Source organism: Phascolarctos cinereus, unplaced genomic scaffold, assembly GCF_003287225.1.
Source record: "Phascolarctos cinereus isolate Bilbo 61053 unplaced genomic scaffold, phaCin_HiC Scaffold_2;HRSCAF=192, whole genome shotgun sequence".
Lineage (NCBI taxonomy): Eukaryota > Metazoa > Chordata > Mammalia > Diprotodontia > Phascolarctidae > Phascolarctos > Phascolarctos cinereus.
Genome location: NW_027555625.1, coordinates 104476255 through 104503687, shown reverse-complemented (window position 1 = coordinate 104503687; position 27433 = coordinate 104476255). Strand labels below are relative to the sequence as shown.

The 27433-nt window shown below is 40.9% G+C and overlaps 1 protein-coding gene across 6 annotated transcripts in view; it reads right to left on the bottom strand.

Moving 5' to 3' along the window:
• The window catches only part of CCDC85A (coiled-coil domain containing 85A), a 234701-nt gene extending 214417 nt beyond the window's left edge, over positions 1–20284 (bottom strand). For 2 of the 6 annotated variants that reach the window (XM_020996290.2, XM_020996291.2), the window contains exons 1-2: positions 18931–20283; positions 11830–12763 (exon numbers count right to left, since the gene is read on the bottom strand). In XM_020996290.2, the coding sequence (XP_020851949.1) occupies positions 11830–12763; positions 18931–19206 (1210 nt within the window). In that variant the 5' untranslated portion in view covers positions 19207–20283. Of the gene's footprint in view, positions 1–11829; positions 12764–18930 lie in introns of all 6 variants that reach the window. The other 4 variants (XM_020996295.2, XM_020996296.2, XM_020996288.2 and 1 more) reach the window with 3 other exon arrangements.
• Positions 20285–27433: the final 7149 nt, after the last annotated feature.

Here is a 27433-nt window from a genome sequence, read left to right as displayed (position 1 = left end):
AGGATTTAGAGCTGAAAGGATCCGTAGAGATTATCTGGTCTGAACTCCTCATTATATAGATGAAGAAACTGAGGCTCTGAGAGAGTGAGTGAACCTTCCTGGACTAGCATTGCTAGTAAATAGCAGAGCTAACTAAAAATTCAAACCCAGAGACGCTGAGTATAAAACCAATGCAGTTCTACTTTTATTATTATACAGACTCCTAAAAAGATAGGGGTGCATATGAAAGATATTACAAGATCAACTTTCTAGAATTTGTCAACTGATTAGATTTGTAAAGGATGAGGAAGAGAGAAGGATCCGAAATAAAGAGAAAGTTCTTGAGCACAGGTGAATGGCAGTGTCATGGAAAAATAACATTGGGTCTTAGAAACCCAGCAAAAGGGGGACCAAGACATGCAGGTAGAAATGTCTAGCAGACACTTGGAAATACAGGTCTGAATTAAATTGGATTCAACAAATGTTTATGAAATGCCTATGTGCAAGTTCTGGTGCTAGGCAGTGGGAATGTAAAGACAAAAACAAGACTTGCTTGTGTAAATGCACAAGAGGTGACAGCTGGGAGTTCAGGGAGCTGCTGGCAGGTCAGTTTGGCAGAAAGTACATAATATGAAATAAAGCTGAAAGTCGAGCTGGGCTGATGATCTGTATTTTGGCCTAAAGACAATGGAGAGCCACTGAAGACGGTTGAGCAGGACAGTGAGATGATCAGGCCTGTGCTTTAGAAATATTATTTTGGGCAACAGATGGGAGGAGACATTTGAAGTAAAGAGATCAATTATGAGGCTATTGTAATAGTCCAGGTGATTAGGGCCTGATCTAGGATGGTGGTTGGGGACCGAGAGAGGAGGGCAGATGTGAATAATGTGGATATAAAATTGATGGAATGTTACAATTAATTGGATTTGGAGGGTAAAGATTGATGGAGAAACCCTATCTTTGATGACTATTACCTCTGTGTCTTTCATCAAGTCACTTAAATTCCCTGGGCTATATTTTCCTCATTTATAAATAAGAAGTTTGTATTTTATGAACTCTTAAATACCTTGTAGCTCTGAATCTGTGATACTATGTTGCCATCATGACAAATGCCATTTGTGGAAACTCCTTCCACCAAGATAATATGCAACCCTCAGTGTTTTTTTACATGTCTTAGGGCAATGTATGGGGCATATAAAGGTTCTGTGGCTTGTCCACAGTCAGACAAAATCTCAGTGTACACACATGGGTGTGGAAAAAGATGATGATCCCCTCAAGGCGGATTGTAAAGGAACAGCTGGGCAAGTAGGAAGAGAGTCAGGAGTTAGCCATGTTATAAAAACCAAGACCTGAGAAGGTTTGCATGAGGAAAGGGCAATCAATAGTGATAAATGCTGCAGGGAGGTCACGATGGCTGAAAACTGAGAAAAGGTCATTGGAGTTGTTGATTAAGAGATCATTAGTAACCTTGGAGAGAGGAATTTCAAATTGAGTAATCAGGGCAGCTAGGTGGTATAGTGAATAGAGAGCTGGGCCTGGAGGCAAGAAGACTCATCTTCCTGAGTTCAAATCTTGTCACTGACACTTAATAGCTGTGGGACCCTGGGCAAGTCACTTAATCCTGTTTGCCTCAGTTCCCTCATTTGTAAAATGAGCTGGAGAAGGAAATGGCAAACTACTCCAGTATCTTTGCCAAGAAAACCCCAAATGGGGGTCAAGAAGAGTTGGGTACAACTGAAAAATGAATGAACAACAACAAAAAAGTCAGAAATCAAACTATAAAGGACAGTGAAGTCTAAATGAAGAAGAAATGGAGATGGTCAGAAAAACAGGAAAACTAGAATAGTTTAGTTATATGAGCCATAAGAGAAAAAGGTGGCCTATAGGTTCAAATGCCGAAGAGATAATGAGGCCAAGGAAAATGAGGGCGTTGGATGTAACTTAGGGTAATTGTGTCTTAATAGTGCTGGGACTGAATGCAAGATTGTAAAAGCTGGGGTAGGAGAAGGAAGGGAAGATGGCTTGGTTCTTACTCACACAAGACACTCCATTTCCCAACTCTGGCCATTTTTACTAACTGTCCTGAGTGCCTAGAATTCTCTCCATCCTCGTCTCAGCCTCTTGGCTTCCCTGGCTCCCTGGCTCTACTTCTGCAAGAAGACTTTCCCTACCTTCCTTAACCTCAGTGCCTTCTCTGCAGGATTTTCTCCAATTTATCCTGTATGTATTTTGTTTGTACATAGGTGGGGTTTTTTCATATTGTTTCTGCTATTGGACTGTGACCTTCTTTACAGCAGGAACTATATTTTTGCCTTTTTTTCTATCTTCAGTGCTTAGCACAGTGAGAGCTTGCTTAATAAGTACTTATTGACTTAATTGGTAAAAAGCATCAGGAATATACTTACTCATATGAAAGCCACTAATGTCCTCAACTCAATGCCTGTTCACTCTTAAACATTCCTAACAAACTGGCTTCCCTTCACACAACATAATAGAATCAGCAAATTTCAAGTGTGATAGAGAGTACTCCTGAACTAAGGCATAGTGATGGCTAAAACTTGAGAGTGAGAGAAGATGAAAAAAAAAACTATTAAAAAGCATATACAAGAACACAAAAAGCAGAATAGGAAATTTTCAAGCAAGAAAAATAATAGTCACACACACCTCAATAGTCCCTGTAAATATTCCATTATGTAAAATAGTACATTTTCATCATGATAAGCCTGTCATCAAAAAAGGTTAAATTGCCTTCCTTATTGAAAACCAGCCTGGATGTCCAAAACACCTAAGTCCCTCCTTTTTTGTTGCTGAGTCCTTTCACTGGCATCCAACTCTCAGTGACCCCAATGGGGGTTTTCTTAGTGAAGGTACTAGAGCAGTTTGCCACTTCTTTCTCCAGCTCACTTTACAGATGAGGAAGAATGGGGTTAAGTGGCTTTCCCAGGGTCACACAGCTAGGAAGTGTCTGAGGTCACATTTGAACTCAGATCCTCCTGACTCCAAAGCCTGTGAGCTATCCACTGCACCACCCAAGCAACTCTCTAAAGACTATAAAGTGCTAAATAGTTGCGGCTCTACCTTGCTAAAGGGTGACCCCTTACAAGCAGCTCCCTGAACCATTAAAATTACAGGTTCCTCCCCTTTTTCTTAAAAGTTTGTTTAAGAACGCATAGAAGGGCCCAATACAGTTTAGAAAGAAAATAATCCAACAAAGAGTTAATGAAAATCATTTAAATTTTTTTTAAGTTTTTCTCTAGGAAATTCCCTTACATGAAAACCTTGTTACCTAAAAATTCCAGATAAATGAAGACCTGATGCCACTGTTTTTATAATAAAATGACAAAACTGTGTTTACATACCTGTTTGGTTGCTACCTTACTTTAGAATAAAATGCTGTTGCCATGTGAAAATGTACAATTTAAAATTAATTATCACACTGCTAGATGCAAGAACCACACATGTATGCATATTTGGTATGCAATGGCTAGGGCACTGGAACTTCAGTTCAGAGGATCTGAGTTCTGGGCCTGTACTGGGACACTTAGTTCTATGGCCCGTGTAAGCCACTTAACCTATTTTGCCCTCAATTAGCTCATCTGTAAAAGGGTGCTAATAGCACCTACATGTAAGGGTTGTTATAAAGTACTCAGATAACATTTGTAATGATAATAATAGTAATAATAATAGCTAACATTAATATAGCATTTACTATGTGCCAGGCACTGTGCTAAGTGCTTTACCATTATTATCCCATTTGGTCTTATAACAACTCTGGAAAGTAAGTGCTATTAGTATCTCAATTTTCCAGATGAGGAAACTGAGATAAACAGAGGTTACGTGAGTTGCCCGGAGTCACACAGCTAGTAAGAATGTGAGGTTGGATTTGAACTCAGGTCTTCCGGACTCCAAGCCTAGTGCTCTATCCACCGGCATCAATTACTGTAAAATGCTTTGTCAAGCTTGAAGTGCTACTCAAATGCCAGCTATTATTATTATTATAACTAACATTGATAAAAGGACATTATTTGATTAAATTAAATGACTTCTACTTTCTATATGCTTTGTTCTAAATTATTTCTTTTTCAAAGATCAAGGCATTTCTAATTCAATTATCCTATTTTCTCTATTTTATCTTTGAAAATGCATAATAATTAAAGAGGAGATGAGCCAAAAAATAAAACCGTGTTAACTGATTTAAACTGGGTCAACATGGCAACAACACAATCCATTCAAGAGAGAAAAGATCATCAAACAGGTGAGTTTATAATCTACAAAATGCTTTTTTTTAAATGTAAAACATTTTGCCTGATTAACTGAACCAAACAGCTATTTGACTGTACTGAACCAATCAACTGGTTATTTTAACTGTGTAAGACACAACCACTTTTAAATAAACATGAAAATATTTCCATTAAATAACAAGGCTCTTATGGGCAGAAGTTGTCCTCCAGATACAAAAAAAGATACTGGCTTAAAGCCAACGACATTTTTGTTAATGCGTTAATAACGCTTCTGGTTTCACTAGAATTTTTTTTTTCAGAAGCAACATCACAGATATCATGCAATGTTCTCACAATGAACTACATTCCCATCATTTATCTAATCCATCAAGTAATATTCTTATCATCTATTTATCACAGACTACATAACCAACACAAATCAACAATTGACTTCACTTTTCCAAAGGTCTTAAGTTGAGGTCATATAAAACTGAACAAGCTGTTCATAAATGCATTCAGCTAAGCTTGGAGAACATAAACCATTACCTAGTTTCTCAACCATCAAATAAGCTGGTGCACCAAACAAAAAACATACTCAGGAGACCTTACTTAAAATCAGCTACGGTATTCTATAATTGTAACTGTTGGCATATTTCCCCAAGAGAAAAGTGATTTCTACTGTTCATATTCACACACCAGTGAGATACTGATACCACATTTTTCTACAAAAGTGACAGATATATAAGAGTAATTGTTCATTAGGCACTGCATCTTTGTTTATTTCCCAGGCACCTTTGCAGCAGAAAACTGTCACTGAGCGTTTTTCTGCATATGGGTTGTCAAATCTCCAGCCAACTGGGTCTTTCCATTTTAGTCAGAAGTTTTGCTTTTTGCTCATTAATAACTCAAACATAGAGAGCAAACAGAAGACCAGGTAGCTTAGGGTAATCCAAAAACGACCTATAAAATGGAGAATTTTCCATACAGCACGCTTCAATTCACAATGGCTCTGCAATCCCATCAATATGCACCCTTCCCTCCAGTGGTATAGAATGTAACGCATCACCTTCTCATCTTCTAATACTCTTGTCTATGTCCTCCCATAAATGCTCCGTAAGGGGTCTACCCTCATGTGATACAGGCGTTCCTCTAGATCTCCTAACACTACTTGGATACTAATGCAAAGTAGAATATAGCACAGCACTTAGGAAAACACAACTTGAGGGGAGAAATCAGAAGGCATTCATTTTCACAGGAAAATTTGCACATTTTGCCTTCATCTACATAACACGTATATTGTCATTCCCAATGCAAAATTTATAAACATACATGAATTATTTTATGGGAGTTAGAACTGAAATGGAACTTGTATGCAACATGACACGGTAGAAAAAGGCCTCAATTTGAATCTGGAGAAACTATATTCAAAATCTATGTGATTTATTGCCTGTGAGACATTTCATTTATCTGGAACTTGGTTTCTTCATCATAAAATAAGGAAGTTATACTAGAAGACCACCCATTATCCTATGACCTAGCTGAACTCTCTCGGCTTTCTGATGAGGAAAATGAAGCCTCATAGAGGCAATGTGATTAGTCCCAGGTGGTCAGTCATACAAGTGTGTGAGAGCTGGGATTTAGACTCAGCCCTTCCACTCCAGGGCTTTCTCCATCACAACAGGCTCCTCACACCCAGGGGTGTGCTGGAAAACCTTTAACAACCAGGTCTTGGAGGAAAACATTTAACATTTTCTCCATCACTTTTCTAAGTCTAAACAACAATAGAACAATAAACCAAGCCCTAGATTTTAGTATTTGCTGATTTCCAAGGTGTAAATGCTCCTACTGAAAACTTAACAATTGGTTAAGGTTCCCAAACTTGTTTGGCCTATAGCCTCCTTTCAAAAAAAATTATTCAGCATTGCTCTGGAAATCTACTTTCTTTAACCCTTTAATGGATTTTTTGAAATTTTCATCATTTCAAACTACTACTGCCTCCCCCGGATCATTCCAGCACCCCCCAAGGGGAAGTATGGCCCACTTTGGGAACCTATAGTAGCCACTAAGAGCTGGGCCCAACACATCCCTGCCACACCTTTGTAGATGGCTCAGAAATGGAAGCACACAGAGTAAAGTCTTAACTCTGCATGAAGGTTTTGCAGGTATAGCTTAAAACGACTTTAACAATCTATATCCTTAACCAAATCTGTAATAGTGCATCTTATCAGGCAGTCTTATCTCAGAAGCTGTCTTCCTAACTAAAGGTCATTCACCTCTGAATGATGAATTGGGGAGTTGGGGAAGAAGTTCATCCTACACTTACCTTCCCAGAAGGAAGCAGACTGAGTGTTGTTCATTAAAACATTCAACAAACATTTGTTGAACAGCTACTGCATGCAGAGGATTATGCTAGGCACTGTGTGGAAGATATAAAGCTTAAATGAGATAGGGTTGCTATCCCTATGGAGCTAGCTGCCTAGGAGAGAATTAAGGCAGGCATATAGCCAACTAAAAATAAATCGTAACAGCTCAGCACATTAGAAAAGTGTAAAACAAATTGCTAAGTGAGGTTAGAGGTGAAAGGTGATTAGGAAAGGCTTCATTAAAGAGTTGGCATTTTAATTTGGATCTAAAGGATGTATAGAACTTCAGCACCTATTGAACATTCCAAATACAGGCAACAGTGTGGACAAAGGTATGGAGGCAGAAAAGTGCATGTCAGTAGAGCAAAACCTGATTTAATTGGGGAACAGCATGCAGGAAAAATAATGCTCAGTGAGTATTGAGCAACAAAATGGTACCCAATTGTATGAGATCTCGACTGCCTGGCAAAAGAGTGTGAAATTTACTCAGTATGCAATAGTGAGCCACTGGCGATTTTTAAGCAGGGGCATGACAAATGGAACCGTTGCTGGCATCATGGGATCAGCACCTGTTCATCCACACTTCCTGTTTCTTCGAATGGCTCACTCAGAAATGGGAGGGGATAGAAGAATAGAGAGAGAGACTTGTGCCTTCCCATCTCTTTTCTCAGACATCCCTTCCTCCCCCTTAATTAGTACCACTCATTTAGCAAACCAAACTGAACATGATAAGTGGCAGAGGATCAGCCTGAACAATTAAGGAAGAGAGAGCTTATTACCCTGACAAGGCATTTGCTAGAAGGCAAAACCTTTGAAGGGTTCCGAATTCAACGGGAAAGCCTACAACAAATGAAATCAAAATGGAAGCAGTTTTTCATCATAAGAAAGTGAATTAAAACCAACAGATTTCAATTCAATAAACGTTTATTAAGCACTTGCTACGTGCAAGGTGATGTGTCAGGTGCTGGTGATACACAAGTGGAAAAAAAACTCCAGAGTCCCTGCCCTCAAAGAGCTTACAGTCTACTACAGGGCATATAACATGTACACAGGTAAGCATAATACAAGTTAAGGAGCGATGGGGCAAAGGAGAGATCTAGAGTAACTTTGAGGGAGGTAAAGAACACTTTCAACTATGATGGGGATCAGGGAAGGCTTAAAAACTGAGCCTTGATGGGGAAAGAGGAATTTTAACAGTTAGAGCTAAGGGAATATGTTCCAGGCAAGGGGAACAGCCTACCTGAATGTAGGGTGGCAGAGGATGGAAGACTGAATTTAGGCAATAGCTAACGATTCAGTTTGGCTAGAACATAGAGGATATGACGGACAGTAATAAAAAATTAGGCTAGAAAGGGAGGCTAGAAGCAGACTTCGGAAGGCTTTAAATCAAAGCCTAAAAAGAACTATATTTAATTCTTTTGGCTAAGTGGATTCAAACAATCACTTTTAAAAGATGGAAAAGAAATACGCCCTGGATTTCTGCATTCATCCCAATTTATTTGCCTAAAATCAGCTAGTCTGCCATCTTTTTCACCTGCAAATGCAACTGGGTGCTCAAAATCTCCAGGTGGGAAACTCCTTTTTGGGACAGTCTGATCAGCAAAATGATCCCTACTTGGAAGACTGCCCTCTCCCAAACCAAGCAGCTGCTAAAGAACCTGAATCACCTGCACTGTAAGCAAGATGACCAGCCTCTAACAAAGAGAACTACAGAGCTTACCCCTATTCAGGAAAGTTCCTTGTCAAAGGCCCATCAATCTGCTAGCTGGCTTCCTGAGTTCACTGGCTTTAGGAGGATGAGCACTTTAACCTTAAAAGGCCTAAACATAATCCCAACTCCCCATGGAGACAGGTGAGTGAAAATTCCATTCTGAGGGACTAAGTCTGCCTAGCTCATGCTAACAAAGCACAGCTTATGTGGGGCTGATAGCTTTGTTTTCAAATACAAAATGCAGTAAGCCACAACCAAAATGCTTTCGTGTACGAACACCAAGAATGATGCATCAACTTCCTTTTTTCAAAATGGCCTTTCCCAAATTGTAATTTTGCCTAAAGATAGCAGAGTAAAATATCTGAAAAATAAAATGTTTCATGGTGTGTTTTGAATGTTTGTTTTTTACAAGGACTAAATGAGCAACCACCAGACAGACTTGTATAAGGGGAAAAGAGAAGAACCCTCTCATCCACTTCACATTTCACTTGGAGACTAGGCCTGCTGCTTTAACAAAGGGAAAATCTTGACGGGCACACGTATAAGCTGCTTTGTCCCTTTATTTCCCAACTGAAAGCTCAACATGGTTTGAAGATGCTCAAACCTAGTTTTGTAAGGTACCAACATGACCTTTCCACCAATGTTCACTTATTTCTTATGTAAGATACCAGAAAGAATGACATCTTGTCCATTCCCCACTTGATAAATTGTCCAGGACAAGTTTCTCATCTCAGTCTCATTTCTCCCTACCTACCACAAAACAAGGTCACTTCCCCTGAGTTATCAGTTAATTATCATAATAAAAATATATCTGTCCAAAATTATCATGGTTTGAATAGCCATGTTTGATATTCCAGAGAAAAGGTGTCAAAAACAACCCACAATACTCCTGAGTGCTGGTTGAAATAGATTAAACTGTAATAGGGAAATATTTAACAAAATAAACAAAAACACAGTAGAACACATATAATGTTAATGTGGTTTTCTAAGTCAATATGTGACCCAAAGGGCTCATTATGGGTGATTTAGTGGCCCTGTTTCTTTCTGAATTGGATGCCACTGTTCTAGAGCTAACCTCTGAACATGATATTCTCTTCCATTCTCCAGAGTGTAGTGCAATCAGCACATTGTGGAATTGCAACAAAAAGCATAGACTGCCAAGTTAAACACTGCCCCATCTCCCCCCAACACTTATATGCTGAATATAATGAGAGCCTAGAAACTAAACTCTGAATGTTCTCTGGTAAGGGTAACTCAGTAATGAGCAATAGCTTAAATATAAACTTGAAATAGACCTGAAATATTTGCAAACAGGGCAAGAAGACATGGGAATGCTGTGTTACAGGGCAGAACACACATGCACTACAGGCTAGTTAGGCTATATTGTCAGATTTTTGCTGCATAAAATGTGATATTTAGAAGAATTCTGTTGTAAAATGAACCAATGGTTCTAAATGTATCCTTGCTTATTGGGGAAGGGGGGGCCCAGGACACATGATCTGAAATGCCAAATATATCTGAATCCATGTAATCATGAGTCCAGAGTCTTGTTCTAATGGTTCTTTCCTAAACAAATATACCTTGCTTTATGCACTAGATGTGTTCTTGAAGGAATGGCCATAGTATGGGTTTTTATGACTACCATAAAATCATCATTTAATTGGAATAAGGGAGCCTCGTTGTGAAATGACCCAATGGCTCTAAATGTATCCATTTTGGCATGGGTTTTTTTGGAATGCTATTGTTTTTCAAGCAAGGCTCTCTCATATTTATATTTCACATGTAAGGTAGCAAAGCAAGACAAGGAAAAATACAGTACTACTAATTTTTCATCCAGTTTGTCCATACCTTCTTAAAGTCGAACTTCCTAGCCAACTTTTCCCATCACAATAAGTAACATTAAAATCAAAATTATTTGGCTTGTTGTGGGAAAAAGAAACCCAAAATTCCCGCACAAAGACCAGGAGAAACAAGGAGTGATTGAAATTTAATCAATCTGCTATTCGGACAGGCTTGAAGGCACAGCCTGACAAATGATGTGGCCTCAGTCTTAGCCTCCATCTCCAAACATAAACTGCCCAACGAATGTCTTCCTGGGACGTTGCTACCCTTTCTCCTTCCATTTATTTACGCTTTTGAAAGAAATGCATTAGAAGCTATGAGTTTTAGGAGTCAATTTTCAGTACCAGGAGAGGAGGATTAAGATGAAATGGAATCCAACGGATAAATTCTCAAGTACAATATTGAAAACTCACCCCTTCGTGTCACCACTAAAATTGGCAGTCTCCTTCCACGCTGATCAGAGCCTCCCTCATGCAGTCTTTGAAGCAGCATTTAAATGAAGTGAATAGCCACTAATATTTTAGAGGGCGACTGGGGATAGAAGGGTTGGACCTCCAGCCAACTTGTAACCTCCTTACTAATCACTTTCATTCTAACTTGACCAAAGGTAGCATAAAAGGATTTTTTTTAAGTATTACTAGTTTCTCTCTCAAATTCAATGTGGTTCCAAAACCAAGATGCAGAAAATGAAGCTACTTTATTGAGGGAAACGGCAGTGAGCTCTGGTTTGTTGCCTCTGAAAATTCAAGGTGTACCATGCCCTAGAAACCAGAGTTTGTGCCTGTTCATTTTAAAGGATCATGGACCATCGATGTAGAACCTGAAGGGGAACCTCAAGGGCATCTAGTCCAATCTCCTCATTTTAGAGATGAGAAAATTGAGGCTGAATATGGTGCAGTGACTTTGTGGTGAGAGGCATAGTTAGGATTTGAAACCAGGTCCTCTAATTGCAAACCGATTGATTTTCCACTGTACCATACTACATTTCAAGGGATAAAATTAAACCCCTCCCCTTTGGGAAGAAAAAAGTCCTTTTGCATTTAATAATTAAATGAGTGTGCACTCCTTTAAAAACCTTCTGAAAGCCTTTAAACAGAGAACAATTGATTGACTGATTGTGGTGGGGGATGGGGAAGATTTAAAATGTATTCTAGAAGCAACTTAATGCATTGAAAAGCCCAGATTTATGGCACAACCTCCAGTGTAATGAGGAACACACTGGTTTTTTTTTAGGCAAATAAGTATCAAACTAGCTGCTAGCAAAATTATACCTTTTTCATTCTTTTTTCACATTCACATAGATAACTTCATTATACAAATATGCTTAATAGTAGTATTAAAATAATAAGCTTTGGCAATCCTTCAGCAACAAGACAAAACAGGTAAGTAAGAGCATGGCTGGGTTTGACAGGTTTCTTAGACTCCCCAGCCTTTACCTTAAATTTCCAGACTAGTTGGAATACCCACACATTCCATGCTGGACACCCCACGCTACAGTGAGATTTCTCATCTCCCTGCTCTGGCCCCAAATCAACTACTTAGCTGTTATAAATGAAAAAAAAAATTACCTCAATAGAGTCATAACTAGATAAATCCTTCATCCTTCCCCCCTCCCAGAATGATTATTCATTTCAAAAGTGTAACTGGCATGCTATTTATTGGTCCTAGTTTGTAGTTCCAGCAAAAGAGGTGCCCATAGCGCGTACTGACCCACCATTCATTCCACTGTATACACTCCTGTGATGAGGTGACATGTCGTCAGGGGTCTGCCTCCGAAGTGTGCCTTCCCTGCTGCCTCCTCCTCCACCCATGTGCTTGTGATGCTCTGGGCTGCCCCCATAATGCTGCTTGAGATGCTCCGGGCTGGTCCCTCTCACTCTTGGAAGGTGTTCCATGCTCCCACTCAAGATGTGTTTCTGCAGGTGCTCGGGGCTACCACCGCTGTGCTTTTGGTGTTCTGGGCTTCCGCCAGGCCTGTGCTTCTGAAAATGTTCAGGGCTACTGCTGATCACATGCTTTGGCAGGGTCTCCGGGCTACCACCCGTGTGCTTCTGCTGTTCAGGGCTGCCCTTGACTATGGTTTTGTGATGCTCTGGACTGGGTCCTTTGAGCTGTTTCTGGTGATCTGGGCTCCCAGAAACCCTTGGTTTGGGCAGGTGTTCTGGACTCCCACTCCTGTGCTTTGAGTGTTCCGGACTCCCTTCAGCCCTGGGTTTCTGGAGATGCTCAGGGCTGCCACTTGCATGATGTTTGTGGTGGTCAGGGCTGTCGGTGCTCCCCGTGCTCGAGGTGCTGCTGCCATCCCCCACATCCCGCACGTAGGGGGCAGTCGAGGCTGTGAGCTGGCACAGGCTGATCTGGCTGTCAATGGAGCTCCGACTGCCAGCACAGCCACCTTTCTCTTCATCCAGCATCACGCAGAGCTCTTTGAGTTCCATGTTCTCCTTGACAACCTCTTCCTGCTTCACTTCAAGTTCCTTCAGTTTCTGCAGATATAAGGCCACTTCCTTGTGCATCACCCCAGCCGTATACCTGCCCAGTCTCTGCCACTCTCGTGACACCTTTTTTCCCTTCTGCCTGTCATCATCCAGGAAACAACAAAGATCCCTCAGCTCTTGGTTGTCTTCTTGAAGCTTCTGGTTAATATCCTGCAAAGAGACAGGGAGAGCCATTCATGAAATCAGGTTTTCAAAGGTTTTCTCATTTTTACATTAATAGGGTCAAACAATTCCCATCCTGGCAGGCTAGGCAAATCTCTTGGGTACCAAACTGCTGGGAGCAAATTTCAATTACAAGAATTTGGGGAGGGGGAAGGGGTAATTCCTGGGATAAGTGGGATGACTGTGATGACTAGAAGGCAATTAGGAATAATGGAAATTGAAACCATAAATATCAAGACTAGGTCAGTCAGTTTTGAGAATACATACACACACACATTCGCGAATAGCCAAGCACCCCCAACTCATCTCACATGCCAGCCACTACAGAAATAGCCAAATGCCCTCCAGAAGAGATTTGATCCTTCACATAATCCCTCTGAGCCCTCCTTGCTCTCTAATTGCATCTCCCTCCTAAACAGTGGGTAAGTGGGTCAAGAACAAAGCAGAGACAGTGTATGGTCTAGCACCATCCAATAATCCAGTTGGAAACCCAAAAGAAGTTACCTTTCATTTACATAAACCCAAGATGACTTAGATATGGACCCTCACACAACCTAAAAATTTAGTTCAAAACCATCCATCAAACTACAACCTTCACTTCATCATGGGATGAATAGTAGTAGTGTATATTCAAGGCCTAAAGAAAAAGAATAAGAAACAACATGGTGTAGTGAATAAAAGGCCTTAGAATCAGAAAGATCTGAAATCAAGTCCTGCTTTGACCTATACTCAATATATGACCTTGCATCTAGGTGGCGCAGTGGATTAAGCACTGGGGACTTCAGTCAGGAAGATCTGAGTTCAAATTCAGCCTCAAACACTTACTGGCTGTGTGACCCTGAGCAAGTCACCTAATCACATTTGCCTCAGTTTCCTCATCTGTAAAATGAGGGGGAGAAGGAAATGGCAAACCAAGTTACTTTATCTCTTAGTGCAACTCTACAGTTTTAAGTTATAGATGGTAGAGAATCTTATGACACGTTTTATTTGCTTATTAAATTCTTAGTCATCATTTCATCCAATCATGAGTCATTTCTTCGAGTAGATTGTAAACTCCACTAAGGCAGGGGTACCATACTCCCCACTTCCCAGAATTCTTTATATTCCCCCAAAGGATTATAGTGCACATCAGGCACTCATTAAACATTTAATTAACACAGGGACTACTCTAGTTTTTTCAAGCCTGTAGACTGATGCAAATCTAGCAATCTCAAACACTGAAATGGCCAAGCTAAAAACATACCTCATCAGAACAGGTAGTTTTTAAAAGGCATTTTTAGACTGTCTCTTCTATATTGGTCATCAATACATAGAGAATAGAATCTCTAATGTTATAGATAATTTATGGAAAAGCAGCAATTGTAGATATCATGAAAAATTATTTTAAATAAAACTAAGCATTTTTAATCAGAAAAAAACCTTCAGTATTTTCTTCAACTCCAGCATTTTAGTATAAATTCCAATCATGTTCTCTCATCCAAATCACTCTTAACTTGAAAACTATACCATTTGTGGTAGGAGTAATATCTTAATCTACCCCACTCCAATCCCCCTATGTAATTTAAGCTGGTTTTCCCCTGAAAAATGTTAAGACCATACTGAAGACTTGGCTGGCTCAAGGAGCTAAAGGCTCTGGCTGCTGAGATCACTTTCTCATCACCTGAGTACCAAATAGCTCAATATCACAATGGGCAACTCAGGCAAGAGAATTTTGATCTGTGGAATCGACCCAAAGGGTACTCCATGACATTTCTTCTCAACTATCCTTTTCCTTGTGACAACTTAAATAAATCTCCTCTTATTAAATACTGAATGATCATTTTGTTCCAATATCAAACCTAAACTACCAGTGGACTGTCCTAAGTCAGGCTCTGCCCTTGGCAGGGCTGGTAATTTATAATTATCATGTAGCCTCCTGGATTGAATAGTTAATGGAACTGACACTATGGTTGAGGGAAAAAATGTCAGTCACTTTTTTGGAGAGTGAGGTACAATTTAGAACATTTAACACTAAGATTATCTGAGAAACCACAGTGCCTAGAACAGAGCAGAAACTTAATAAGTGCTCACTGATTGATTTGTTGATCCAGCATTTAAGCAAGCTTCTTTAAGCCCTACTTTAATGGCTGCATTTTGTTTTTAAAAGGCTCTAGTTGCCTCTTCAGTGTTGCTGCCAGACAATAGATGCTATCCAAATGTCTAAGCAGACAGAAAAAAGTTTAAGAGCTACCTCCTATGAGAACTGTCATTTAAGATTCACAAAGTACTTCACATTATCTCTTTTCATCCTCATCAAGAACCTATACAATAAGTATAATACCATTATCATTCCCATTTTAGAGATGAAGACACTGAGAGGATGAATGACTTGCTCAGCACGACACTAATAATTTGTCCAAGGTAGAATCTATACCTAGCTCTTCCTCACACCAGATTGAATTCTATATTCACTACTTGCCTTTCCTATCATCTAACACCAAAAAACCATCACTTATTCCATCAGAAGTTTGTGTGACATATTTATGTTTCAAAAGATCAATTTTAATTCCCAAGTCAGTTGGTTCTTTTTCTGAAAATTTTTTGGTTATTTTACAGCAACAGAAGATATACAATTCATTCAGCATCATGAACATTGAGGCGATACTTGAGGGAAGTCTAAACAAGAAAGAAGGATTTGGGCAGTTTCCCTAAGGAAGGAAGTGAGGAAGAGGAGGAGCTTTCCCAGGAGTTGGGACTAGAATCAGCAAAGTGGCAGATGTGGAAAAAAACTAAGACATGTTCCAGGAAGGATAAATAAGGAACAAGGAACTAAAGGGGATGATTCCAGAGAAACCTGGGAAAATTTCTATGAACTGATACAAAGAGAAGTGAGCAGAACCAGGAGAACAATGTATCCAATAACAATTTTGGAAGGTAATCTATGTTAATGTCAATAGTGGGAGATAAAGCCAGAAAGGTGAACTTAAGCTATGTTTTGCATAGCCTTCAAGACCAGGCTGAGGAGTCTAACTTTAATTAGCCAACAAAGATTCTTAAACATGAGAAGACATGATTTAGGAAGATTAATTTGGCAATAGTATGTAGGAAAGACTAATAGTTTGATGGAAGCAAAGAAAGGAGAAGAAGCCAGTTTGAAGAGATAATGAGACCCTTAATTAATCTGAGTGATGAGAATAGAAATTAAAAGAAACAGATTTGGGAGAATGTACTATTTCTATGCCCTTATTCCTGATATTGAGATAACTGGTGATTATAGCCTCAGAATTAGAAAGGAACAATCATCATCTTAGCAGCAGAAGACATTATTCTCAAATTATTCAATTTCTTACAGCATTAGTAAATATTTTAGTTGTGATGATCCCATTCCATTCCATTTTTTAAATGCATATAATAAACTGAAACTATTTCCCAGAAATCAATGTCCACTCTGGATTTGATTTAGGTTAGAGATTATCACTTTTAACAAGAAAGGACATGGGTATCAATAACAGAAGGAATCAAATTCAAGGGGAAATCTGGTTCTGACCCTCAAGGAGAGACCTAACTAGATTACTAAGAAACAAGGACATGGAACCAAGGCCCATCTAATGCTACACATCTTATATCTGTATGGCTATGCCCCACTAGATGCTACCTTGAGGTGGGGTAGGAAGGGCAGAAATCTGTCCCGATGTATAACTAACTGCCTATTACAATGATAGGTTCATGGATTTAGAGATAGAAAAGCCCTTAGAAGCTGTCCAGTTAAATCCCCTCATTTTATAGAAGAGGATCTGAAGACCAAAGAGGTTCAATGATTTGCCCAGAATAATAAAGGTAAGTAGTAAATAGTACGACTGGGATTAGAACCAAGGTACTCAGACTCCACAGCACACTTTCCACTGTACCATTCTGCCTCTACTTATCTAGACTGTGACTTATGAAAGCACAGCACTAAGAGGCAGCATTTTTATTCTAGTGAGATTTCATAGGCTATAAACTTAGGTGTCACTGGGCTAATATTACCTTGCCTCCAGTAAAGCTAACTTTAACTACTGCTTCCCTAAGTATATTAGAAACAACGCTGATTTCAATCATTGTTTCCCTAAGTAAGGATGCTGGAAATGATTCAGGATCACTGTAGGTCTAACAATGCATACTGATATTTCAAAACTAGTCTGAAAGCATCTTTTGAAAGTTATTGAACTTCAATGTCAATGCTTAGTTTAAAGGAAAGGAGGGCAAGTATCATTAAAAGGACAAATTCTCAGTTACATTATGGCTAAAAGTATAAAAGATAATTAAATGGGGGAAGGTGGTCATCAACCAATTTCTCCCTTGGCTAGGTCTCTGCAACAAATCAGACTTCTTTGATTGTCTTGTATTTTTGTATCCCTAACACTTACATACAGCAAGTGCTCAATAAGTAGATATCTATTTGAATGAATGGACCAAAGAGAAGGACACATTCTGGGATTGTCTCGGAATACCTCCTTTTCAGATCAAGGGACAGCTTTGACATACTTCAAGTCTCCCCATTATGACTGCCATATCACTGCAGCATTTTAACATGACACACCATTCAAGTCAAGAAAATGTCTGATGTGCTTTCTCTATCCTTTCTACTCTTTTTCATCTAGAATTTTTTCTTCAACTGAGCAATTTGGAGTCAGAAGGTATAATAATAAGGGAAAGGAGAAGAGAACAATATCTGTGTGTATGATTTTACTCCAAGTTACTCCTGAAGTCATTTCATCTATTATTTGGCTTCCTATAAACAAAGCCGGAACAATTAGAGGAAGGAATAAATGGAGGCACCATTCACAAATTGATACAGAAAGGAAATTTGTTAGCTAAACCAGGAGCCTTCCCAGCAATCAGTCTTCAGTTAGGCAAGTAAGGAGGTTTTTACATTCATTTGGCACTTTCTATTTAAAATGGAAAAAAAAAGTTACTCCCTCACCGCACTCCCCTCCCAAGTCAAAAAGAGTCTTTGCCCAAAATGGAGGCATCAGAATTTGACACTTGGGAAAGCTGTCACCCAGTGCACCTGGGGATTGGATTAGACAATCAGGTAGACTGGGGAAATAAACAACAGTTTAATCCAGAAAGTACTTACTTCCAAACTCAACAAGAGACAAAACATTTGAATAGAAAGGGAAGGTGGCAATGATTCCTAAAGTCCATTTCTAATCTGATCAAGTATCTCTGGAAGAAGAGATAGCCTAGTTGCTGGAGGTGGTTGGGAAAGTGTTCTTATAATGGGGCATTCAGATGAGCAGATTAACTGTTTCCCAGTCTCATCCTGCAGTCCAAAGCTATTTTTGCCAGTTATCTGCTGTTATGTCTGGTTCCCTAAGTTTTACAACTCTGGCTTTCCTTTTCTTATGCAGTTCAGCCTCACTGTCCAACCATGTACATACACTGTCCTTGCTGCTAGTTTACTTTCTCAAGTGCAAATATTCTTCTGCAGGAACACACCTTCATTACTCCCAGAGAAAGCTCTGAGATCTCCCGGCTGTTCTGTCCAAGTAGAAGGAGAGCCTCGACACAGCTCCAGGAATAATCACCCATTCCATCTCCTCACTCCCCTCTCTAGTGATAGGAAAGCCAGACGAGACAAGGGCTCCAAGGGCCTGCTAGTTTAGAAGTTGATCGAAAACCAAATGCCACCAAAGTTAGGAAAAGTTAACAAAAGAGAGTGGTTAGAGGTGACAAAAAGGTCATTTGTTTTAACCACGAAAAACTTTCGATAATACCTTCCTGTTTTGTTCACGATCTCTCATAATTTCATCTAAGAAAGGGAAGAAACTTAGAGAGAATAAGAAAGAGCAGAAGAGAGAAAGGGGAAGGGGAATGGAGAGACAGAAAGAGAGAAAAGGAGGAAAGGGGATAAAGAGATGAGAGAGACAGAAATTGCAGGGAGAGAGGGAGGAGGAAGAGAAGGGGAGAAAGCAAAGAAGGGAGCAAGGAAAGAGGCGGAGAAGGGGTGATGGAGGAGGGAGGGAGGGAGGGAGAGAGAGAGAGAGAGAGAGAGAGAGAGAGAGAGAGAGAGAGAGAGAGAGAGAGAGAGAGAGAGAGAGAGAGAGAGAGAGAGAGAGAGAGAGAGAGAGAGAGGTGTATTGTCTTAGTGCCGTCCCTAGCCCGGACCCTCTCCGTGCGCTCTGGGCGGTTACCTTGAGGCCGCGTATCTCGCCAAGGTGCAGCTGGAGGCGGCGGTTCACCTCCCGGATGAGATTGCTGTGGTCCAGCATCGCGCTCACCTTCTCCGCCTCTGCGCGGCGGAGGCTGCGGATCAGCTCTTCCTTGCTCCACTGGAGCAGCTCCTCGTCTGACACTTTGGATAGGTCCTCGACCACGGCGGAGGCGGCCGGACTGGAGCAACTTTCCGCCCCTGCTGCTGCTACTGCGGCCGCCGCCGCTGCCGCTGCGCCCCCCGTAGCCTTGGACATGACGTTCCCCTCGTGGGAAGTGGGGTGGATGAAAAGTGGAGAATGAGCGACTCAAGGAGAAGGTGCAGAAAAGCAAGAGGGCCGCTGGGCAGCGTACCCACCACCCCCACCAGCCCACCCCGCTCCGCGGCTTTAGCCACAGGGCTTCAGTAAGTCACCGGGGCGTTGCTGGGCTTGGGCTGCGGGGGTCGAGCTGTGCGCCCATCCTATCTCTCCATCTCCATCCCTGGACACGCGCTTTCACACACCCCAGCCGGGGCGACAACCCGCGTGCTCCCGCGGGGACCAGTCCCAACTCTGCGCAAGTACATGTTTGTAGGAGTCCGGGAGTGCGCCCAGGCGAGTTCAAAGGCAGCTGCCTTTCCCTTCCCCTCTCCCACGCCCTAATCCAAGTATGCCACTTCGCCTCCTACAGACAAACAAGCCACGCACTTTCCTTCGCCCCCCCCCCCGCCTTTTTTTACGGACTGCTCCCGTGCCCCTGTCCTCCCTGTTCTCTCTGTTTTTAAGCTTGCAAAGGGCCGGACGAGCCCAACTGGGGCCGGAGGAGGCGGCAGCTGCTGAAGACGCTGCTAGTGCTGCTGATGTCCCTCCCCGCTGCCACCGCCGGCGCGCTCCGCATCCAGCCGCCCCGGCACTGCTGCTCAGCTCCGCAGCTGCAATGGGGATGCATTAGACTTGGAGCGCGGAGGAGGAGGTGATGAAGGTGGAGGGGGGAGGAGGAGGAGGTGGCTAGACCAGGAGGAGGTGGAGCCGAGTTTAGGGAACCGCCCGCGGGAAGCAGCAACCCCCCTGACACATGGACCAGGCGTGGCTGCTGTCCAGTGCAGCCTCTAGAGCGAAAGAGCTGTTCAGTCCACCATCCACCTTGGCTAGATTGGGGGGGAGGGGAGTGGAAGGAGGGAGATGGGGACTTGTCTGCTGGGAGTCGTGGAGAGGGAAAGAAGAGGAGCAAAGGAGAGCAGAAGCAGCTGTGGCCAGTCTGGACCTAGGAAATTCTCGCGCGCCACCCTGTGGCTGAAGTGCCCGCTCCACGCCCTGGTTAAGTCAGCCTTCTTTCAACGAAGCCAAGTCAAGGGTAGAAAATCAGGGGACACTTCTATTTCGTCGGTTTCGGGGGTACAGTAGCTGAGAGGTAGCTGCTCTTTGCACCTGAGGGGAAAAGGAAGAGGAAGTTTTCAGATAAAACAGAAAAGAGGAAAAACCTTAGAGCATAACTCTCTGGGGGAGACCCTTAGGCCCTTTGTTCTTTTAAAATAAATTTGCTACCTTTGTGAGGTTGCTGTAGGGGGAAGAGAGTAACCTGAAAAAGGGGGTTCAGCTCTTTTAAAATTTTATTCTTAAAATATTATGGTCTAAGGAAGGTGGGGGAAGATATTCATTCCTTACTTCACAATACCTAGGTCTTTAATTAAGGTCAGCACATCCCCCCCCAGAGCAGAGCTTCTGCCAAAGCATCCTTAGACACAAGAATAAAGTCTTTTACTATGTGCTCAAGGCAGCCCAAAATTTAGCGGGTCTTTTTTTTCTAATATTAATTTTCTCCTACTGTAGACCAAGCCGTTGGATTTTGCCCTGGGTTCTGTTACCCTAGAGTCAACCTGACCTCTTCGTAAAGTCATGAAAATAAATAAGTTTCTGATCACAAGTAGGTCTCCTCTAGATTGAGATGAGATTGTCTTAGATGAGAAAAATTATTCTTTCCTCTGCCAAAAAAAAAAAGATAAATTGTCTCCTTGTATGTCATTTGGTTGAATCCACCTAGGATAGCAGCATTTCCTACTGCCTAGAAAGTTGGAGTTAGTCTTCCCTGTAGAACCTGAATAAAAATTGAAAAGCACCCCCTTTCTTTAAAATTTCAGCATTCAGTTTAATTATTCAACAACCATTTATTAAGCACCTGCCATGTGGAAGGCATTGTTCCAAACTCCAAGTATACAGAGACAAAAACATTTTAATTGTCTCTACCCTCAAGAATTTTACCTTCTGACAAGTAAACAGAAGGGGGAAAAAAGCCATAGAATTTGAGGAAAGAAAGAGTACTGCCAACTATGGATATCAAGAAAGGTTACAAGTTACATGGTACCTGATCTGAATTGAAATATTCTAAGAGGTGGAGGTGAGGGGGGCAAAGCATTCCAGGTACAAAACAGAGAGTAGGAGATAACATGAAGGCAGGAAATAGAATGTTGAATCTGGGATACAGCAACTAGATCAATTTTTCTGGAACATAGCATGTAAAAACCTGAAAAGTTAGACTGGAGCTAGATTGTTACAGACTTTAAAAACAAATCTTAGGATTTTTTTAAAATCCTAGAGTCACTCAAAAAATCAAAGATTATTGAGGATTATAGAGACATTAATCAGACCTTTGCTTTAGGAAAATTATTTTAGCAGCTATATAAGAAGCAGGAGAGACTGGAAATAGGGAAATCAGTTCAGAGACTACTTCAATAATATGGGAAAGAGAGCTTGAAGTAAGATGGTGGCTCTGAATGTAGGGCTGGGGGGAAATGTCAAAGCTGTTGTAGAGGCAGAATCCCCAAGATTTGGCACCTAATTAGATACTGAAAGTGAGGGAAATGGAAGACACACAGATGAGCCCATCTGGATGACTTAAAGGAAGATGGTATCCACCTCAAGAGAAGGAGAGGAGTTTGAAGGAGATAGATTTAAGGTAGGGAATGATGAATTCTGTCATAGACTTATTAAGTTTGGAATGCATATGGCACAACCAGTTGGAGTTGTGTATTAGGCAGTTGGTATGGCATGGTTGCACAACTCTTTGGTCATTTGTTTTCAGGGTTTGACAGAAACTAAGAGAAAGGCTAAGAATGAATACATATACATATGTGTGTGTCTGTAAGAGAAATTATATACATACATATTTCCTTCCTTAGTCTTATTTTTTCCATTTATTTTTTCAGAAAGTAAACACCAATTAAAATGAATATTTCCATATATGTGATAGAGCAGAAGAGGATTATATATGAAACTGCACATCTCTATTATGTAGAGCTTGCTTTTCCTTTTAAGTATATAATAAATTCAACATACAACTTTCCAAGTTGTCCTGTTTGTCTGTGATTCCTTCTTGCCTTTCTATTATTTTCTCATGTATCCTTGGATGAATCACGTAACTATGTTTCCTTATCTGTAAAATGAGAGAGTTAGACAAGCTGGCTTCTGAGGTCCCTTTCAGCTCTGGATCTATGATGCCATGCATCATGGTAGTTATCTGAGGGAATCACTGTATCACAGTATAACATACAATTGTATTTTAATGATGACACTGAGTCATCAAGAAAAGATTCAATTATGATCAGCATGCTCTATTTAAGGAGACAGATACAGCAACCAATAAACAAAGAAACATTTACCTACTGTGCATGCCTACTGCACATGAGGCACAGTGCTAAGCACCAGGAATACAAAGACAAAATGAAACAGCCCCTGATCTCTAGGAGCTTACTATCTGTACAGACAAGACATACAAATAAAAACGTAGCAAGCTGCCCCCCCATCTCTCTTCCCAACTCATCACTAATAGTTTTGCAGGTGGTGCCCCCAAGGGAGGTACAGCCAGGTAACCTATGGCATAGCCCTCATAAGCTGACCTTTAATAGTCCAGAAGACGCCATTAGCTCAAAGCAAAGGCATTTGCTAAGAAAATAGTAAGAATAGTAGTTTTACAGCATTCCCTGCCACAAACTTTAGTCACCTTCTCCCACAATTACACACACCATCAGTAGTAAGAGTGAGCATAAATTTAATGTATTCTGATAGTGAGGCGCACATGTAGGAAATACACGTGGCCAAGATAATGCACACCTCTAGTATTGCAAAGCTTCAATGTGCTTTTTATTTTCAATGCATCCTTCCCCTGTATGCAGCATCTCTGCTGGGAAGGTAGCTCAACTGATCTCCTTGGATCTGTGACTCTGCTGGACAGCTCCCAACTGCCAAGGCTAATTTTTCCTTTCATCCACGGTTGGTTCTTTTTTTTTTTCCATCCCTGTGGTTATGTTCCCTGAAGCTGGTCCCTACCTTAGAAGTACCACCTCTCTGTGTCTGTATCTTCCTAAGGAGGATGTGCCTCCGTTTCTTGCTGGATGTCCTTCTCCTACCGGGCAAATAGTAAGACCAATGGGGTGTGGTAGTGGGGAAAAAAATGAATAATCCCCTTTTTGCCCCCCTGCAAGAATCATAGATGACACTACACAAAGCTATTTCCTGCCTTTAAAATGCTCTTTTGTCTCCAGGGTTTGGTAAACTTAGCAGGAGTTTGGCCAATGTTCAGCTAACCAATGTCATCCTCCCCTTCCAATTCAAGGAATCTTTTTCTTACTTTATAAAGTAATAAGGTAGATACTTCATTAACACATTAATACTCATTACCTCTGTTATGCTTCTTGCTTTCTGGGATTACATCAGCTAAGTTGGGGTGGGGGGATGATGGGGACCAAATCCCACCACTGCATAAATAAATACAAAATATATTCAAAGTAAACATAATGTATTTCTGAAGGATGAGGCACCAGCATCTGGGAGTGGAGAGGAGATAAAAATTATATCTAATGTTTATATAGCTCTTGCCATGTGCCAGGCACTGTGCTGAGACCTTTACAAATATTATTTGGTTCTCACAACAACCCTGGCAGAAAGGTGCTATTATTGTCTACGTTTTACAGTTGAAGAAACTAAGACAAAGTGACTTGCCTGAGGTCACACAGCTACCATGCTTCTAAATCCAGATTTGCACTCAGATCCAGTGCTCCATCCTCTTTACCACCTAGCTGCATAAAAAGGCTTCATTTTAGAAGGTCCTGCTTGAGCCAAGCTTTGAAGTGAGGCAGAGATTTTTCCATGAAAAGGTAAAAACAGTGCATTCTAGGCTTGGGGGTCAGTCAGCCTGCCAAAGGCACAGAGTGGGAGATGGAATGTTATATGTAAGAAACAACAAATAAGTCCAGTCTGGCTGGAATGTAGCTTGTGTAAAGAAATGTAACATGTAATAACTCTGGAAAAATAGAATGTAGCCAGGACTTTATGCGGCAAAGAAAGGAGCATGTTTTTCTCCTGGAGGAAATGGAGAGTCAATGGAACTTTTTTGAGCAAGAAAGCCATGTGGTCAGACCTGGGCTTTAGAAATACCACTTTGGCAGCTGTGGGGAACATAGCAACATTTCCATTAAAAATGGTTTAAAAATTTGTAATTGGTGGTGTTTGAAGCGGTAAGCTTTGGTTATCAGGAAAATTAGCTAATGGGAAACAACTCATTTTCTGACAAATGCACATTTTTATACTAATAAGTCAAATGGATTTCCTATAGCTACAAGCGTTTATTTTGGCTGCATCGTTCTGCATCCATTCAATTCAATAACAAATACTTTATCGTTATCATCATCATAACCAATATTTGTATAGCGCTTACTGTGTGCCAGACATTTTACGTGTATTATCTCATTTGATCCTCACAACACCCAAAGGAGATAAATGCTATTCTTATTCTCATTTTACAAATGAGGAAACTGAGGTAAATAGAGATTAAGTAACTCATCCAGGTTGACACAGCTAGTCAGTGTCTGAGATTGGATTTGAACTCAGGTCTCCCTAACTGTAGGCCCAGTACCACCTAGGCACCCCTACCATATGCCTGGCATAGAGAGAAAATGAAAGTTCTTGCCCTGGAGGAGCTTGTCAAATATATGCATATATATGTCGTATGTCTATATATATACACACACAAAGATATACAACATATAGTATATACAAAGAGGCAGAATGCAGAATACACTCATACCTGGGGAGTGGGAGATCAGGAAATTCATCATGGAAGAGAAGGCACTTGAGCTGATCTTTGAAGAAAGTTAAGGATTCTACAAGGCATCAGTAAGGAAAGGGGGCATTCCATAGATGAGGCTCACATATAAGACTGTAGATAGAATGTAACGTGTAGGGACCCTGTAGCAGGCTAGTTTAACTGGGATGAAGAGTGTGTATGAAGAAGAAAAATGTGAAAAGAGACTATAAAGGAAGTCGTATTGCCAAAGCCTTTAAATGTCAGGCTCAAAATTTGGGATTTTATCATAGAGGCAATGGGATGGGAAGCAATTAAAGACGAGGGAATGACCAGACTTGATCTGTGTTTTAGGCATATCAGTTTAGCAACTGTGTTTCTCCACTTTCACACACGATTCTTAACTTCCAACTATTATTGCTAAAGTGAAGCCTACTGTTTAAAAGCAACTATATTTTACCTAACAATGATAAAACAACAAATTCCATTTGAAGGAGAGGGCCCAAGGGAAACAGGCTCTTTAAATCTATGTACATCTGCCACAGATTTAAAAATTGGCATCTGGCAAGGTTTTTTAATTGGCAGGTCATTCAAATAATTTGTTGTTACAGAGTTCAGAAACATAGCAGTTCAGATTCAAATTGAAAGTTTCCTGGTGAAACACAGAACATACTTGCTGACGCTTTCCTTGCTGGCTTATCTAGATTCTGATCTCGGATCCTTGAACTAATGTTGAGCTCCCCTTCCAGGTGTATAATAGCTTTATTGGACCAGTTTATCAAGTGACAGCTCTTGCCAGCCTGACCATAACTTGTGTCCAGTCTCTACCTGTTAACTCAAAAAAACTATAAGACTTGTGCCACTAAAGTCAGGGCATTTTGCTTTGACACACAAGGAAAGATGGAGGGACCCAACATGGATATAAAGACTCTCTAGGCTCAGGATCTCCCTTTGGCATAGGCCAATGTCATCCTGTCTTCAGATACCATCTGTCTTCAGAGAATGCTAACTCATTGGGATAGCTATAGGAATGACAAGTAACCCCTTGGAACTTACATCCTGCCTCACCAAGAACCAAGCATCCAGTCAATGCTAACAAGAAAGTTAATGGAACCTCTGTATGGGTATCTAATTTCTTTGGCCAAACCCAGCTGCACACAGATCTGTGTTCAATGAACTTCCTAAAATACCACATCCAGGTATGCTTTGTCATAAGCCTAATGGAGGATCTAGCTGCCAGTGGGTTTTTCCCTACTTGATTGGCCATGGTTCCATACTAGACTCCCATGCAGATTTTCTGGAGGAAATAAAACAAGCCTTCAGAGCCCTCAACAAAAGAAGAATACCAACTACCAGATTCAGCACTTAAAACAAGGCTTCAGGTTCGTGATTTGCTACACCAATGCCTTTTGGCTACCTAGGTTGGAATGAACCGGTGCTAAACAACCAATTTAAGAAGGGGCTCTTCAACCCAATCTGGAGGGCTCTTCAATCAACCAATGATATAGTCAAAACATAACTGAACTGTGGAGAATTAGACCTCACCATGAAGCCCCCTCTCTCAGTCTGTACTACTGGCCCTATGTTCCAAGCTTGAGGGTGCCCTCCTGAATAGGCCAAAGACAATAGCTAAGATTAATCCACCCTTATCTCACCTAGGTGGAAAAGAAGTAGTCATGGTAGGCCATGCTATATTTTCAACTCAATTTAATGAATATTTATTGAGCAATTGCTAAATAAATAGCCACTCTGTCAGTCATTTTGCTTACTGAGAAAATACCAAGCTCCCAGAAGTTATGAGAAACTTGGCAATTGTTAAGAGAATCTCATCAGGCCAAGCTGGACTATGCAGCAAACACAAGCCCCGTATGTATATAACAGTAATGAAGAGAACACTGGATTTCGAATTAGAATGTAAACTTTCTGAAGGTAACGACTGCTTCATGTTTATCTTTATATCCCCAGTGACTAGCACAGTGACTTAAGCCTATAGCAGATAATTAACAGATACTCATTGATTAATTGATAAATTAACCTAAAGCCAGCCACTTAAACTTTTTTGGTCCTTAGTTTTCTCATAAGTAGGATTAGGGGGTTGGGGTAAATTATTTCTAAAGTCCTTTCCACTTCTGGACTCCTTGAGTTTGATGGTCTATGAACTTCAAGACCTAAAACCTGGAAGAGCCAAATAGTAGTGGACTTGGTGACATCTGAGGACTTCCAGAGAGCTTAAAAGTCAATCTCAATCATTTCGAAGTTGAGATCATGCCATATGAGGAGTTGGTAGGGAAGGTGAAGATACCAGTAAAAAACAAGATCCCAGTAAAAAACAAGTCATCATATCACAAATAATAAAATCTTGGAACTGGAAGAGATTGTGCCTAATGTTAGAGGAGGCTATTAATTGTTACCTACCAATTTCAGAGT